The 19,248-nt window shown below is 34.2% G+C and overlaps 1 protein-coding gene across 2 annotated transcripts in view; it reads right to left on the reverse strand.

The window, feature by feature from the left end:
- Positions 1 to 19,248, reverse strand: part of ZNF385D (zinc finger protein 385D) — a 300,858-nt gene that overhangs the window by 43,239 nt on the left and 238,371 nt on the right. For both annotated transcript variants that reach the window (XM_087712854.1, XM_014051913.2), the window contains exon 4: positions 9,050 to 9,212. In XM_087712854.1, coding sequence (XP_087568980.1) covers positions 9,050 to 9,212 — 163 coding nt within the window. The remainder of the gene's footprint in view (positions 1 to 9,049; positions 9,213 to 19,248) is intronic.

Here is a 19,248-nt window from a genome sequence, read left to right on the forward strand (position 1 = left end):
CCTAGGTGTACTTATCTCTGACAATTTATGCTGCAAAGCATGCTGTAACAGTGTTGCTAAAAAAGCATTAAGAGTTGTAAACTTAATTTTGTGAAGCTTTTTTCCTGAAAACTTTGTATTGCTAATTAGAGCTTATAAAACTTATGCTAGACCAATTTTAGAGTATTGTTCAACTGTTTGGAATCCCCATAGTATATCTGGCATCAGTACAATTGAGTGTGTTCAGAAGTACTTCACAAGAAAAGTCTTGCACTCTTCTGTATACAATAGAATTCCTTATGCTACTAGGCTTGAAATCCTTGGTTTGGATAACTTAGAACTACATGGCTTGTGGTCAGATTTAGGTATTGCATACAAAATTATATATAATGTTTTACTTATAGATGACTTTTTCTGTTTTAATTGCAATAATATGCACACAAACAACTGCTTTAAACTCAATGTAAATCATTCTAAACTTGACTGTAAAAAATAAGATTTCTGTAATAGAGTTGTCAAAGACTTGAATGTCCAACTTGATTCAGTTGTCTCAGCTACAAATGTTCACAGTTTCAATCAGAAATTGACTTCCGTGGACCTTACTTCATATTTAAGTGGTCAGTAGAGGTGGCTTGCATAAGTGCACTAACGTGCCCATCATCCCTGTCATTGTATTTTTATTCTCTTATTCTTTTTCTTATTTTTGTTTCAAAAAATCCAATCAATAAAATAAATAAATAAACATCTTTTAAACCTCCTTTCTGGAAGGTTCAAATTCCACATGAATATTTAGTAGACTAATTTTTCATTAACTTCATAGGAATAAGTAATAGGCAGTGAAAACCTGTAATGTACTTCACTTAGACAGCCATCTACATTAATATTCATCATAAAAACCTGTTTTCATATTACTTGATTTGACAGAAAAGTGTTAACAATGATAAATGCCTTATAATGCATTCACACTATAAGAATTTTAGCAGAAACTATGGTAAAAACTATGGATGGTCTTTATTTTTATTCATCCTTCCAAATGTTGTAGTTGAATATAAATTGGAATTATACATAAATTATTATGCAAAATAAATTATGAAATACTGTTGTGACTTTTCTTAATTTATTTTCATATTATAGAAAACAAAAGCAGAGCAGTTGCAAGAAAATTATTTTTCCCTTCTTTTGTTTTTATTCTGATTGATAAGAGGAATCTACCCCAATCTAATGTCTTCCTGATTCATTGGACTTCAATTCATAGAAAACCCAATCATCTAGTACTGTCTGGAAAATTGGCAATTAAATGAGTTTTTGTTCAGATCTCTTTTTAGATTAGGGCCTCAAGAGCTGATTGGGAAGTTAGGGAAGTTAGCTATTATATATGCTTCTTCAAATCACTTTATTTTGGCAGCCTCCATTTTCAATAGTAATCAAAAAATTAGAAGTATATTAAAATATAGAAAAAAGGAGCAGTTTGAACTTAAACCCTGGTTTCCCAGATCAACAGAATGGTCTCACCATTATGCCATTCTGGCACAGCCAAGAAAAAACATTCTGGGATTGCACATTGAAGAAAATGTGTCAATTGCCTGTCAAGACAAATCTTGTAAATTCAAGGTAAAGAGGAAGATGCAAAACATCACTCCCAAAAACAATAATTTGGTGATTAGTCTAGAAACAATTCTGCTCATTGAAAATTTTAATTTCTGCTCAGATGGAAGCTGCAATGGAACTTCAGTCTAACTTTTAGAAACTTTAGAGTTCATATAAAATTTTTACAGTTCTTTAAATCTGGGCTACCTTGCGAATACATAAGATTTGGTTAACCATTTCATTAAACACACACAATTAGTAAATTTCTATTTTCACTTTTTTTTCCTTATACTTTTCAGTAAGCAGAGTTTCAGGTTTTCACAAGAGGTAGATATATATTAATAGTTTCTGCTTAAGGATAGTTATAAACAGTAAAGATTAGCCACCTTCTGATAGACATAACATTAAACAAAATGAAGTGAATTGTGACCTGGTAAGGCTTGGATTTTCATTTATCCTTTGGGTCTTACAGTAGCTTATGGACTTTTTCTTGTTTTTAACTATGTTAAGCCTCATAACCTTGCAATATTGCTACGTTTAGAGTTCCAAAGTGGAATTTTTAGCAATAATGGTCACAGTGTCATAATTTTCAACATACAGTAATGTAAGAATATACTAGAGCATATGAAATAGGACTTAAGGAATAATTACTGAAATCAGTTCATCATTTGTCATTTTTATTTTAATGCTGTCTCTTTTTACCCATATGACATTTTTGAGTGAAATATAAATGATTGGGGTCAATTTCAGAAAGTGTAAAATGAGCACTGCCAATCACAGTATAGTGAGGTTTTCAATGTCCATTTGCAGAACATGATGACACTTTGTCAAGGAAGATAAATGTTCTTTCCAAGTACACAAGCTTGAAAATGTCAGCAATATATCCCATATATTCTGCAATGGCAACCAACATGGGCTAACATCAATTATGGGAAGAAAATTATTTCAGAAAAGAGCAGAAATACAAGAAAAGACAATAAGGCTTTTAGTCAAATGCCACGCTATTATTTTGAAACAAATGTTCTGACATATACTGAAAAAAAATCAATTTTAGGTCACAAAACAGCTAACAATCATAAACATTCCTCAACTGTAATGGAAAAAAGATAAAAATACCATGAAATACATTTGTAACATACCAGCAAAGAGAAAGGAAAAGATTGGTGGCTTCAGGAAGCCAATATAAATTTATTCTTTGTAGAAATCAATGTAATTCAATTCAAGGAATCCCAGAAATTTAAGAGAAATCAGAGAATAGAAGGCAGCATTGATTCTAAACTAATCAATTAATTCATCTTCTGTCCATCCCTTCCTCTATTCCTCCACCATCAGCTGCCTATCTTTAAAGATTTAACTCTGGGCAATTCACAGAACAAAACATCATAAAAACCAAATGTAATTAAAGCAAAGTCTCAATTAAAAGATTAATGTTAAAGTAGTATAACCAATCTTCTCCAGTGTAGCCAGCTCAACCTAGCCAGGCTCCAACTTCACCCTGTTCCAGCATTCTTGTTCTTTGCAACCTTCTGGGAGAATAAAAAAATGGGTGCCTGTTGAATCTCAGGGAGACAGGTGATTTACAAGGCTGGGACTGCTAGAGAAAAGTTATGCATCCATCAGATGCAACATTTAAGAGAAGAGACCTAGAGCATGCTTATGGTATCTAATTTGGTGGAACAAGCAGAAACTTCAAGGTGCTAATCCATAATGCAATGTGACATGACTTCTTCTGTTGAGATTTATGCTTTTAAATGAATTTTGATGTTACTTGCTAAATTATTAGAAGGATACAAATAAATGAAATAAACAATTAATAAAACAGATGGCCATATTTTGTGTGTAATTTCCAGAAAAACAAAGTGAACAGCAATATTAGCATTGTCCACATATATTAAAAATATCTAATCCCTCATCATCTCATACTTTGATTTATTTTCATGGTTAAACTTCCTTTTACTGTTCTTCAAATTACTCTTTGTAGGAACATTTGCTACAAATGCCATCACTTGACTTGCCAAACTGGTGCTACCTATCAGAATCATTGCTCAATTACAAGTTTAAGGGAAAAAAGCTTCTCTTTGTAGGACATAAGTGTCATGGCCCTGTCGGAGCCCAGGTCCAAGGTGGAGAAGATGGAGCCAGGGCTCCATTGTAGAATTTGGTTGGTCTTTGGAAATTATGATTGAATGGGATTCTAAAGATACTTTTTCTCTTGATTAAGAATATATTATAATTGCACTTTGATCCACTTTGATTGCTGACTCCTGCCTAAAGCAAATTTATGATATGAATGCTTACATTAGCTGCATGTGCATGCTTCCTAAATTCCTATTGATAAAGAGGTCTCTAGAATATATATGAAAAAATGAAAAGAAAATACAGAAGAATAGAAGAAAAAAAGATCAAACTGAGAACCAGATTCCAGCTAACAATGGAACAAGTTGACAAATTTCCCCAATTCCTCCTATTCAGATTCATTTCTTTTTCATCTAGTAGTCTAGAAGGTTTCTTAATGTTCCAAATCACATTTAGAACCCGTAGGCATTTTGGAGAGAAAAGGTGAAAACTGACAAAAATTGCCATTTTTTCTGCAAAGGAATTATAGGGGGAATTCTGTACTACAGTGCTAAACAGTCTAACCTCTGTTATTTCCAGGTGGAGCCTAATAATTGCAATACTTGGACACCACTAGTAGTCAGGTATTTAATATACACTGTCCTCTCAGCCTAGATAGATATTTTATAAGATTAGATTTGGTTCTTTTGCAATTTTTCAACCAACAATTTTATTTTTTCATATCTTGGGAGGAGTAGAAAGAAATCATTACTAGTAGAAAGAAATCATTACTGCTTTAACAGAAGTTTAACCATCATAGAGTAAGATGTTTTAACTTATTGGGAGTATTATTTGACTTTTTAATTGTGGATCTTTGACAAATAATAATTTTCATTAACTTGCAAGGCATACTGATCTTTTGGAAGGATTTCTTAGGCTAGTCAAAAACATACAAACATACACAACTCTAAGTCATACTTCCTACTGACAGAGATTGAGGTGGGTCTCACAAGTTTCATCCTGTGCCCCTTTTGTCAGAGCTCCTTCTTTTACATTGAATCTTATTTTAACCTCTCTCCCCATAACCCCCTTTTAAATTTCTCTTTTCATAATATTATGTATTCTCTGGCCATAATTTGGAATATTTCATTAATGTTGAAAGTTCCATAATTCTAATAGATTGTGGATTTTGGCAGTGGGAAAGGAAATCAGGAATTAGTTTTGATTTTGGAAGAAACAATGTCCTTCCATTTTTAAAATTGAAGTTTTGTGGCAGTTGATTTGTGCTTTCTTGTTCTTGGTAGATAAAAAAAGTTATTTTGTTATACTAAATTCAATTATTTCATAAGAAAATATAACACATTAAATATACAAAAATAAGATATGAAGGATTTGGGATTTAAAGTCTCACATGAGTCTATAATCATTATACAGTCTAGTACAAGTGGATTTAATAATTCAGTTTTACTTTTATATTTTTTCCACATGCCTTTAATTTGTCTAGAATTCATTGCTGGAATCCTATTCTGCCAAACGGCTAGAGAAAATAAATGGCCCTTTCAGTTCCTGCTTTAGTTGAATATTGAGTCATCCCATATTTTTTGTAAATAGACAGTGAAGATTCCAACTTTTGGGAAATGTTCAACTGTTGGTCAAATTTTGACCAACATGTTGTTCTAACATATTTTCCATTATTGAATCATGATTTATACACAATATACTGAAATTATGTTAATATGCCTTTCTCCTAGCTTTTTTCATTCCACATACTGATCTTTTGATGCTATTATAAGGCCATGAAAAAAATTAAATGAAATATTTTTTCAGAGGAACATGAATATGATTATAAAGAAAACACATGCCCTTAGTAAAGTAGTTTCCACAATAATATACATGCTTTTGATCATTGATATTTTTCTAATTTGTACAAATTCTATTCTGTTAGACTTTGAAGACATTTCAAAGTCAAACAGTTCAAACAATTCAAACCAAAATAACCTTTACAATAGAATATAAAGAATAAGAAACAAATGACAAAAATGATTTGGTACATAAAATATATATTTTACCTATTCAGAACAATAGCTCCAAGTTCATTGCTTGGCCTGGTTCTTGAGTCTCAGAATGCATGATTAACTTCTCAAATGTTGGTATATATAATCAGCAGCATCCATGATGACATGAGGAGAATGTCACAAATGCCATAATGCAATTGTGTAAAATAATACTTACGTATGACACTAGCACAAGTTTATAAGCTAAAACATTTGCAAACATTGAAAACCAGGTTACAGTTTTGCTTATATGCCCCTGTTACTTTGCATGGATATAAGTCACTCAGCTGCCCAAATTGTAATATAACCTATTGTTATATTATTAAAGATTACAATTGAATTATTGGAAATGGTTGCTGACTTAAACATTCATCAGATACAACGTTAGTATTTTAAGAGTTCCATATTAAATTACTTTAAACATACTATTTTAAATGAGATATACAATTGTCAAATTATATTCTTCACTTCTGACAAATGTTATATACACTATTCTACATCAAACTGCCTAATATCATGGATTTCTGTATTTTGTGTATATGGGTCTATCCAGTTGTGGGTTTTAAAAATTTTTAGAACCTCTTCTGTAGGTGTGGGAGTGGCTTGCTGGCCATGTGACCATGTGGGAATGGCTTGCCGGCCATGTGACTGGGTGGGGATGGCTTGCCGGCAATGTTCCCTCTAATTTTTTTTCAGTGTGTGTGGAAAAGTATAGTGTTCGAGTGGCACACTAAATGGAAAAGAAGGAAAGAAAAAGAGAAAGGAAATGGAAAAGAAGGAAAGGAAAGGAGAAAGGAAAGGAAAAGAGAAAGGAAAGGAGAAAGGAAAGGAAAAGAGAAAGGAAATGGAAAAGAAGGAAAGGAAAAGAGAAAGGAAAGGAAAAAGGAAAAGAAAGGAGAAAGAAAAGGAAATGGAAAAGAAGGAAAGGCAAAGAGAAAGGAAAGGAAAAAGAAAGGAAGTTAGAAGAAGGACAGAAGGAAAAGGAAAGAGTGGAAAGGATTGGTACTTCTCAAAAATCAAGTCTTAAGATCCCATGGACCTCTTTGGCTCAGGCATTCCAATTCCACGCTGCTTCCTTCTCTCCCCAAAGTGAAGGGATTGCAGAAAAAATGCTGAGCCTAGAACGGGGCTTCAGATGAGGCAATGCCTGAGAAACCCCGGATGTGCAGAGAAACGCAGGCTACAACCAGCGAATCCCGTTTTCCCAGGAACTGACGAAGCCCCAGAGGACCAATGGGAATTCTCCCTTCTGCAACGTCATCGGTCTCCGGGCAGAGTCTTCCTTGATTTCACCAATCACCAGATGGAGGAGAGACTTCGGTGCAGAGAGACAAGGGAGGGAGGGGGGATATTTTTAGTCACATTTAAAGACATTAAAAAAACACTGCGCTGCAGTTTGAAACTTGTGCACAGTGTTTTTCTGTTACCTGTGCGGCCGCGCAGGCGGACAGCTTAGACGGAACGCTGCTTGCCAGACATGTGACTGGCCAATTTGTAAAATGAGATGAAACTCACTTAACAATGATCTTGCTTAACAACCAAAATGTTGGCTCAGAAACTCTGGCATTTGAAGCACACAAGCCTTAAAGCTATCAAGTTACAAGACCCTTGCACCCTTAACCCTTTAGAAAAAAACCCAGGGGTGTTCAAACTTGACAGCTTTAAGACTTGTGGACTTCAACTCCCAGAATTCCTCCTCTCGCTCTTCATCTTGACGGTGTGCAGAAGTGCAGGGGGAGGAAGCTGGAACCAGTTCTAAACGGCACTGTAGATTTGTGGAATCTCTTCTATAGAAGAGGTTAGAACTGGCAGGAACCCACCCCTGGTTCTATCTCTCCACACATGTGTGCATATGGACAGTTGCAATGCTGTTGCATCTCTTTTAGTCATTTCTTGGAATATTTTGATTATTTCACTGTAAATGTCATTGTATGCTGTTTAATAATAATATACTTATCTCTCTTTTATAAATGTGGAAGTCATTTGGCTTCAAATGACAGTGGGACAGTTACTCCAGAGTAATGTGCTTTATATTGCAACCTTTGTCCAACTGCCACAACTTTGTAGTACCTGCAATTGTAACTGTATGTTTTACAAAGGATAAGTCTACTTTGAGTGAAAACTAATCAATTGAGGGACCTTAAAAAAACCACAACAATCAAGATTCAAAGGTAGTTGTTACAGATACATTAAGCATCTCCCATCCACCATTCTGCCCTACTGTCTGTTTTAGACTCTATAGGAGGTTGCTACAAGGCTAATCAATGTAAAGCATTCTTCATCTATTTTATATGCAATAATTAAAAAGAATAAAGACTCTCTCCATTCAATTTTTTTATGAACGAAAAGCCATACCAGTATATTTTTTGGCAAGAACCAATTCAGTTCAGTGTAAATTTCTTATTTCCTTAATAATAAACACTAATTAAAAGACAGCTGGCCATAAGCAAAGGCAGAACTTCCAAATTGATGCCTTACAAAATGTGGTTAGCAACAGTTCAAAGAACCCCTCTTTATCAAGTGACTGTACCACAAGAAGTAAAACAATCACTTGTTTTATATCACCCAGGTGCAACTGCACCTTACTTTTAAAAGTACTTTAACTTGTATGCTGCCCATGTCACCCAGATGTCTGGACCTTGCATAATACAAACAGAAAAGAACAAGATCAGTTCTTTTACATAGAATGCTGAATTTTCTGTTTATAAATTTTCCTAGATAGTGGTTCAGATTTTAAATACAAGGCAACTCAAGTCCCATCAACTTAACGGCTGCTGGCAATGTTTTTATTACTAGGAGAAGTAGAGAGAAACTCGCACAATCTGATTTTGATTAATAGTTTTAAACTTAGATGCTGTTTTTCAATCTGTGCAACTGAAATATAAGAATAATTCATTTTGGTCACACTTACCTGTTTATAAAGTGGGTGGAGGGTACATGGAAATTATCCAATTTGAAATTGTGTAATATTTTTTGAAATAATAATAATATGTGACAATAAAGCTTTGACAAAATGCTTTAAAAAAAGAGTCACAGAAAGCTGCAAAGGGGGAGGCAGTTCTGACTTAGACTACAAGGCTCTGATAAATTTATGCTTAATTGTTTGCTGGCAATAGATATTATTCATCTTAAAATATATGCGTTCATGTCTGACATGATGACAAACATCTTTGTGCACAAGAGAAATCAGTTACACAACTTGCCATGATTACCTTCCCCTTGTAAGTATACTGGGAAGAAGAAAGGAATCAACATTATACAGAATGATGGCACAAGCATGAATCAGCATGGCAAGCACACAACCCAACAGACATGGCAGTCAACAAGGGAAAAAGAATAAAATAAATCAATCACAACAGAAATTATTGCTTAACCTGTTTTGTCAGAGTTGGTATTGATGGTATTGGTAGTGATGGAGGTGAAGATAGTCTTTGCGCTGTCCTTGGTAGTTACACATTTCTGCTTATGTTTCATGGCTTCCAGTGCTTTGAGCTTCTTGGCATGTTTAGTGCCTTTGTAGTGGGCCGCAGCCTGGCTCTACAAAGGAGAACAAAATGAACCATGCAATCAGGCTCATTTCTAAAATGGCATTCTCTGTATTAGTACAAATACAGACCACTTTTCAATAATGGGTACCATTTTCCATACCAAGATAATGAGCAATCTGACGTTTTTTCCTAAAATGATCCTTTGGAAACAGTGACACAGGAATATTATAGATTTTATGTAGACTGCATTGCTTTCTTAAGTCAAAAAATACGTTCACTTTAAAAAAATGGCAGTTGAGAATTTTTCCCCTCTGTGGAAAAATGCAATTCATTTTTCTTTGAAACTAGTTTTACTTAGATACACATTAAGTGAAAATTTAATTTCAGCTGCAGCCATGGAAAATGTTTTCCATAGGCACCAAGCAAGAAGAGGGGAATTGCAGTTTTTCCTTCCCATTGCAATGGATCTGACAAATTCTTTGTGTTGAAAACTTCTGATGAAATTAAAGTACTACTTGGACTAATTTGTTGAACTTTTGTGTTAATAATAAAATAAAGTGAACACAAATGGCCATTTCAAATGGCAGTAATTAAACAATACGGTCATCATATATTTTCTTCCTGAAGATTTTAAAATATTTTTAAAAAGAAAAGAACAAAATAAATCTGTGTCTTGTTTATAAGAAAAATAATTGTACAGGTGATCCTCATTTAATAACTTTTCACTCAATGACTGAATTTATGATAGGGTTAAACAAGTGGTAGTTATAATTAGACCCCATATTTATAGTTGTTGCAGCATCCAGCAATCATTTGATTACAATTTATAACCATTTCTTTCCAGCTACCCACAATTAAATCTGAATTTATATTAAGCAATGCTGTGTGCTTCCTCTAGCAGTGCCTGGAGGCTGTTAGGGGCTGGATGGGGAGCAACGGGTTGAAACTGAACCCTGGCAAGACTGAGCGGCTCTGGGTTTGAGGGTCTTTGGCCCATGGAGAATTGCCACCTTTGGTCTTGGATGGGGTGGTACTGCCCCAAACAGACCCTGTGTGTAATCTGGTAGATCTCCTGGACTTGTGCTTTCTGCTCAAAGAGCAGGTGGCAGTCATGGCCAGGAGGGTCTTTGCGCAATTTCAGGTTGTGCACCAGTTATGCCCTTTCCTTGACTGACAATCCTTACTCATGGTCACTCATCCTCTAGTCACTTCTGATCTTGACTATTGCATTGGACTCTACATGGGTGTGCCCTTGAAAAGCATCCAGAGGCTCCAGTTGGTTTAAAATGCAGTGGCCCAGATGGTTTTGTGCAGACCTTGGTGTACACATGTATCACCTCTTATGTGGGAGCCTCATTGGTTGCCAATTTGCTTCTGGGTGCGATTCAAGGTTCTGCTTGTCACCTTTAAAGCCCTTTAAAGCCCCTGGGACCAGGCTATCTGAGGGACCATCTGTTGCCGGTCACATCTACCCAACCCATTAGAGCAAGGAGGCAAAGAATGTTGCAGGTCCCATCCCCTAGGGGTATACACTTGGTGGGACCCAGAAGATGGGCCTTCTTCTGGTGGCTTTCTCTGTCTCTGGAATATCATTCCCCCAGAGATTAGACTGGTCCCGACTCTAACATTCTTTAGGAAAGCACTTGAAGACCCCATTCTGCTAGTGGGCTTGGGGAACCCAGTGCAGGATGGAGCCCATTAAATGGCTTGTGTGATACAGTATGTTTTTGCCATGATAGGGGGCCTATTTTATTATTTTATTATTTATTTTCTTCTATTAGTTTTATTTTTATTGTATAAGCCATGTTGAGTTGCCATGTATGAATAGGCAGCACCATAAATTAATTAATTAAATAAATAAGGAAGCAAGTTGATAGAAAATCTGGAGTCCTAAGGTCACGTGATTAATGACTTAATGACCTTCACAATCCTTGTTTAACTGTGACTGTTGCAACTGCCATTCCTAAATAACATGGTCAAATGGTTTTTCAACTTATGACCCCATTGCTTAACAACAGAACTTCCAGTTTCAACAACCTTTGCTAAATAATGACCCTCTGTAAGATTATTCCCAAGACATTTATCATATAAAGCAGCCATCTGCATTCACTTCAGTTCACTATTAGCATTCTAACAGAGCCTCAGCTGGGATTTTAGTTCAATCAGTCAACATTTGTAGTCAGTGGACTAGATCAAGGATTTGCTTAAACCAATAGATACTCTCAACAATGAAAGTGGAAAATGGTCTTTGTAAAATCCACAATTTCCCAGAAGTCATTTGTTTCATCTGGAAGCTACTTCATAACTTAATTATGTTATCCAGAATAAAGGAGATCAGAGGATACAACTGGCTGCAGAGAAGAGGGAATCAACAAGTATTGCCAGCAGAAGCCTTCTATTGGATAAAATTTCTTCCAGGAATCGATAAAGCACTTCCTTTTCCAGCATGTAGTTTTTCATTCAACCCAATTTCTTCTAAAAACCCTGTTAACTAGGCCATATCATTTCAGTAGTATCAACTATTTTACTTCAAGTGATTTTTTAAAATATGTGTAATCGTAACCTGATTAAATTACCTTTATATGTACAGCATCTACATTTAAAAAAAAATCCCCAGTGTTATGCTACATTTTGGAAAGCACCACCGGAAACCCAATGGGGCTTTGCTGTTAAGAAGTGGCAAAATTCTGAAGTTAGGAATTATGTTTATGTTATTTTCCTATACATTTTCCTGAGTTGTTGCAGCATTTACTTTATTATCTTCCAGATTAATAAGTGAATGGTTTGTGTATGCATTCAAATGCACAGAATTTAGGTAGCATTGACTGGAATTTTGCATTCATGTGTTGGTCTATTATACACGTCCACAGAAAATTAGAATTATGTCAAAATGATATGTTTGTGGTGATATCATGATACATCCCAATTTGTAATCCATGTAAATTACAGGTTTTCTATCATGATGCTATTATCCATTGTTTATGGATCCATTTTGCCTCCTCCCCATCCCCTATCCCATGGATGTTTAAAGGCTTAACACAATTCCTCCCTTCACTCCAATGTGCAGAATGAGAAAACTGAGTTTCTTATTCCATCAATCTAGTGCAGACTTTAAAGACTGCTGAATGCATGGATGATTCCCAATTTTTTTGGAGAGGGGTACTAATAATGTTGCTAAGGCCTTGATCCTATATCAGTCTGCAGTATTAACTGCAGAAGTAGAATAGACATATCAAATAGATACCAGGAATTATTATGAATTATTTCAGCTTAGAACATTCTTACAGAATACTATCTTCAAAGGGAATGTGTCTTCTTAATGATGCATTTGAACTCAGTTTTCTAATATATTATTGCCCACTTGGTACTCTCAAAATTAGTTAGAACTACAACTTCCAGGATTTCCTATCTTTTGGGCAGGTTGATTAGGAATTCTGAGAACTGTAGTTGTAATACATGTGAGTAGTACCAACATGGAAAAGGCTGATCTAACAGCCACAACCTATAAAATAATAAGAGAGTAGTTAATAGTAAGATTTACAGGCAATAGGGTTACACAAAGCATTCAGAAAGGCAGTTCTGAAAATGTAGTGGGGTGAATGAAGTGCTACTTGAAATGTTAAAGCAGCCACATTATTTAAAAGCATGCAAGGTTCATCTGAAAAATGTCCTGCTTAAGTTTATGCATGTGCATACCTATCACATCACTTTGCTGATGATCCTAGAAGAAATATTGCATACATAAAGATGGAGAAATTTGGAAAACATCCTTCAAAGTAACTAGACAAATCTTGCAAAAGCCAGGTGTATTAATGAATCAAAGATGATGCTTCATTCATGTCAACATGCTTTGCAAAGCATCTTGTCTAAATGTTTTTCAGAGTCCTAATAAATAGTCTCCACTACATTTGTACATTTCTAAAAAGCTGAAGCCTATCAACCTTTATTAACATTAACATGAGTTTGGAATTATACTATAATAACTGAGCTTTTCCACCTACATAATTGCTCTATTAATAGCTTTATTAATAGTTGGGATACAAGTAGGTTAAAGAAACTAATCTGTAAGTCCAAATTGAAATATATGGTATATATCTGTGGCATATATGCCAAAACAACATTTTACCATAATATTTAATTTTGCTAATAGATAAGAGAACTCACTATGTCTGGGCATACATGACTGCAAAATTTATGCTATCTGTAATAGAAAACTATTTATTATATTGATAGCTACAGTACTTATATAAATTTCCCTTTCTCTAAATCAGTTTTGGTATTGTTGTAGGTACCTATATTGAAAGAACACTGGACAGTGAAGATAATCATTAGAAACAACTCAAACATACCACAGTCATGCACCTTTACAATTTTCATACAACACAAAACATTATGAGACATACTATAAGCCAAATGTGAACATATAAATGTTAATTGAAAAAACAATGTTAAGGTAGGATGGCATAAATAAAATGACAGCATCTCTTGCACATTTATGTCATCATTGCCATGTGTATTTTGTGCTTTACCAATATATTAAAAATTGCTTTTTGGGGGACATTTTTATAATATTTATTGGCTCAGAATTTATATAAAAAGATATTTGCCATTGCTAATTTGAAGCCTTCAACCTTATACAGAAATTATATCCACTACCTTTTATTGAGAAGAGCAATCAAATAAAGTAATTATTTATTTAAAAGATTTCTACAGCTGCTCTTCCTATGCAGCACAACTCTGGCCAGCTTTCAAAACCAATAACAATGGGAAAAATACAACATAATCAGAAACACTCCTGGTGCTCCTCAAATGACAATTCCCACCACCTTAATAGTTACTTTTTTGTGACACAGTATCACTCTACCCCAGTGTTTGTGGGAAATATAGTTCTTTAAGATCTCTGGAAAGCTAGGAGGGTTGTGGCCAATGAATTTTCAGGATATTTTAAATTAATGTGTAAAGGTAAATCACAATGAACTAAATTAGAATTCCATCCCTCCCATATATAAAATCAAGATATCTGAGTGAAATGGTAGATTATAAACAGTTTTTGATAAATTGGAATATTATTTATTCTTGCTATTCACAAAGAAGTTGACATTCTTTGTCTTAACATTTCAGCATGCAAATTCCGCATTTTTGATCCAAAGATAAAGAAAGTTGTTTTATGGCAAATTAATGGTAATTAATGTGAGAAAGAGAGACTGGTCAACTGTTTAATCAGTTAAAAAATAAGCTAAACTACTTATCCTTTTCTTGAATCTTTGAATGCAAGTGGAAACTGACTATTACAGTTCTTTCCATAATGAATAGAACAAGAGTTTAAAAATATTCCTAAACCTGTTGCTGTTGTTGGCATACATGCAAAGTAGTTATAGTACATATGCTTGGCTAATCTTTTTTTCTCTGGCTGTTTTTGAAAGGCTTCATCATAGAATGTCATATCCTTGAAAAATAAGAGCTAAAAATAGACATATTGAAAATTCAAATTATGTTGGAATGTCATGCAGAAAAAAATTGGAGCCAGAGTTTAAACCCAAATGGAAACCATGATTCAGAACCATGAAAGAGGCCAAACAACTTATTATACTTTTCATATAGGAAATGTACATACTATGACATGCTTTGAGAAAGTAATGGTTGAAAATAAATAGTGCAATGAAAAATAGCATAATATTCCAATTAAATCTTAAACATGTTATAAGTTTAGTAATACTAGCATTTATTTGGCATCTTAAAGGAATCTGTGTCATGATTATTTTATTTGCTACAAAAATAAAGTAACATCTATCATTCATTGAATATTTAGCTTATTTCTGAATGTTGCAGTATTAGATTTAGGGTACTTTCCATTGGCAGCCAAACAACAACAATCAATATTCTGCAGTCTAAGCCAGATTTTTAAGTATAAGTATAATCTTTATTGTCATTGTACTTAAATACAATGGAATTGGTTTTCTTTCTTTTCAATAATATTTAGATTTCATTAAGATGTGTAACATTTCCAGTGTCAGAGTTGCAAAATTCAAAATTTACTGGATATTTTAGCACTCTTCATATGAATAGAAAAGATGATGTGTTATATCTTTCATTCTTGATACTTCTTGATGATCAGGAGCAGAGAACATTCATCATACAGTTTCCTGCCTTAGTAACTCTATAAGAATTAATCTTTAATGCTTTGTATTTAAGTATACTTAATTTACAAAATTTTTAAATATTTCTCTACCATAGTCACCGAAAAATAAATATATAATAGAATATATAACAGTCTTAGTAATTAGTGCAGCCTCATTGAAATGAATGTAATCTTTCTCACTGATTTCAATAGGTTTTATATTTTTTTAAAAATATAGTCTTTATATTTTGTAAACAAAATGTATTTCATCTGATAAGGCTGTAATTGATATGGCTTTATTTAGAGCTTCATAAGATGAAGTGGTGGTGTGCAGACAGATCTGAATTTACATCTTCATTCAGCAGTAAAACTCCTTGATTACAGTAAGCTGTGAACTATCACCCAGATAAATTTATCTTGTACAGTGTTGTGAAGAGATAGAAAAACTAGGTATCATGTCTAACTTGAAAGATGTTTCCATGTTATTGTATATGAAAGAGTGTTTTTCCTAGCCTCTTCTCCAACCCATGTTAGCAATTTGAAAAATGAAAAGAATTCATTTAGAAGAATTCTTATTTCATGGATATATATTGGCTGGATAAATACACATTTGTTATTGTGTGTATATGTGTGGGATACACTTAAACACTTTTCTAACTAATCCACCTGGTGGCAAATTTGCTATGAGAATCTCCTAATTCTCACCAGAAAAACAATGAAGCTAATAATTTTGAACAACTTGCAATAGCATTTCACCAGTTACCAAGTCATTGTCAATTACTAGTTATAATTGTTCTCAAATCACTCATCAGCAATCCAGAGTCACCTACTTATGAAGTCAAAGACTGAATCACTTACATTTATCTTATAAAAACTCTATCATTAAGATGAATAAATCAAGTATAATATCATAAATTATCATAACATAAAACAACATAACAAACTAATATAACAACATAACAACAAAAATAACATACATGACATAACAAATATAACACAACATAACCATCAAATCTTAAAATTATATTAAATTAGTTATATGTTAAATAAATTACAGTCATATTTTAAAATAAATCATGTAAATATAGTCTTGAAAAAAATTAATACCGGCTGCAATGTCAATTACACATTGTTAATTATTGCAGTAGACATGGTAGTTGATTTAAATGTCCACTTAAGAAGGCTTCAAGACATATAATCAAGGCACCTTTCTGGCATGTTGCCTCAACATGGAACATATTTGTCATTATGCATCTTCACAACAAGATCCATATATTCTCCTTTTAATATTCTGTAACTGTTATACATAATGCCCAAATTCTGCTTTCAAGGGAGAGGGGGGAAACCTGTTGTCTTAATATGGTTCTTGGTTCTAATAGTAATGGTTCCTGCACATATATCTTGCATGTGCAAAAGGTTCATTTTTCAAGCAAAGCAAAATGCAGCAGCCATTTAGCTAAATTAGAAGAGGGGTGGATCAACAAGTCAAATACATGCTTCAGAACAATGTTTCGCATGTACTGTTGATACAGCAAAATGTCTCTTCAAATATCTGTTCATCCCTACTGATAATTTGAAACAAAGAGCTAAAACATAAAACTAACTCAAAACCAAGGATATTAAAAATCAGTTGGAGCAGTGTCATTTGGTAGAGATAGGCAGCATACAAATTAAATGAACAATCAAGCAAATAATCAACAGCTAGAAGCCCATCCAAAGTGATATTTTTGTTAAAGAGTACATTCAGAGAGTACATTAAGAGATACATTTCTTCACTTCAATCCTAAATATATTCTAAAAACTGGGGAAAGGACAGGGAAAGATCAACTAAATTGTTGCTAGATAGGTCTTCAAAAACTTTTTGATTGATTCATTGTGCCATCGAGTCATTTTCAACTCCTATAGACCACATAGATCTTCTTTGCACACATCATAAAAAAGGACATTGATGTGACCTGCAAACAAGAATGTGCATACAAAAATTTATATAGAGAGAATGACATGCTTTATGCATATTTACAGTATTAATACACAGAATACTAGGAAGACAGTACTGAAGTAGAAAAGTTTTTAGCAATATTTATCTTATGTATGTTTTAAAATAAATATTTTATTATTTCATTATGCTTCACAATTTAGGGTTTACAAATTATATACATACATATACATACACACACACACACACACACACACACACACACACACACACACACACACACACACACACACACACACACACACACACACACACACACACACACACACACACACATATATATATATATATATATATATATATATATATATATATATATATATATATATATATAAAATCAACCTGCAGTTGAATTTTAAAAAACCAATTTCCTAGAGGTAAAGTGAAAAAGAGTTTATCCTTTCTATTCTTGGCTAAAATTAAGCAACAGTCAAGTTTAAAACCATGAAATCCCTACTCAGAAAAGAGTGGAAATCTTGTCAACAGCTCTGGCTGGACCAATAAGTGAACAGACTTACCTGTCCTTAGCTTCTCTTCTTGGATTAACTGAATATTTCCTACTGATTGGGTGTTATATATTTATTCTTTGCCAGCAGAATAGCTAAAGGAAGCTTGAGTGGGTAAGAATAGTGTTACCAACTGAAGTATTTTACCCTAGTATCTGTTGCCAGGGAAACCATTCCTTTTGTCTATAAAATCAAAACAACAGCTTTGCTCAAGTTTGAATTTAAGAGCTATTAGTCTAAGCCTCCAAATCAGAAAAACAATGGCACTAAGCATATAAAAATAGAACTCAAAATCATGTAGGATTCATAAAAAGCCCATCAAGTTAACATTACAATTTTCCCCCTGAACTATTACGTGTGGAGATTTAAGAATGATAAATCCAAATTAAGATTACTTGATTGTTTTTCATTGGTTACCTCTAATAAGTACAGTATAGTATGCACTTTAGACTAAAGAGACCAATGAAGGGCCATCAAGAGTCAAGATAAAACGTCATCAAGATCAATATATCTGTTATTATGGAGCATAACATTCTTGGTAACAAATGATTCATGGTATCTTAAACATCAGATATGTATTGGGTAGAGTTGGTAAATCATCCTCTGTTTAACCAGTGCTTGACTAATTCTTGATCTAACTGTTGTTTAATAAGGAAAATGTATCCTGGATTAATTGTTCTCTTTACTATGTGCTCTACCATATAGACATGTTAATGCATTTTACTTTATCCTTGAGTTGAGATCATCATCAACAGAAATTGTGTTGTCACCTATGGCACCAGAGCCATTTCTCAGGGTACACAAGGCATTGTCCTGTCAGTCGCATGTGTGCACTGGCAAGCTGATTTTTGGTCTTGGTTTTCAGCTGTTTTTCGCTCTCTGGAGGCTTCCCTGAAACCTCCAGAGGGAGAAAAATGGCCCAACGGGAAACCAGAAGTCTGTCCCTGAACTTCCAGTTTGTGTGTTGGGCCATTTTTCACCTTCCCCAGGCTCCAGGAGGCTTCCCTGAAACCTGAATAGGGTGAAAAATGGCCCAACAGGGCCCACCAGAAGTTCAGGAATGAACTTCTGGGTTGCCCTTTGGGCTGTTTTTCTCCCTCCAGAGACTCCAGGAGGTTTTCATGAAGTTTGCGGAGGGCAAAAAACAGCCCAACGTACCTTCTGGAAGTCCAGAGACTTGCATAGGGGGTTGTGCATGCATGTGTGTGGGGCTTGTGCATACATGAGCGGGGAGGGCATTGCATTATGGGTGTGGGCATGCATGCGTGCAACCCTCCATGCTTCCTCGCTTTTGACACGCCTCAACAAAAGGGTTAGCCATCACTGTCCTAGTCTGTAGGGTAGCAGTTATGTATTTATTGTACCTTATTTCTTTAATAGAACAACGTAAGATTGAAAAAAATAAAATAAAACACTAACAAGAAGAAAAAGGAAAGAATATAGTATTTTTTTTAAAAAAAAAACA

The sequence above is a fragment of the Thamnophis sirtalis genome, unplaced genomic scaffold, assembly GCF_051295495.1.
Source record: "Thamnophis sirtalis isolate CommonGarterSnake01/CBP01778 unplaced genomic scaffold, rThaSir2_p1.2 scaffold_4, whole genome shotgun sequence".
Classification (NCBI taxonomy): Eukaryota; Metazoa; Chordata; class Lepidosauria; order Squamata; family Natricidae; genus Thamnophis; species Thamnophis sirtalis.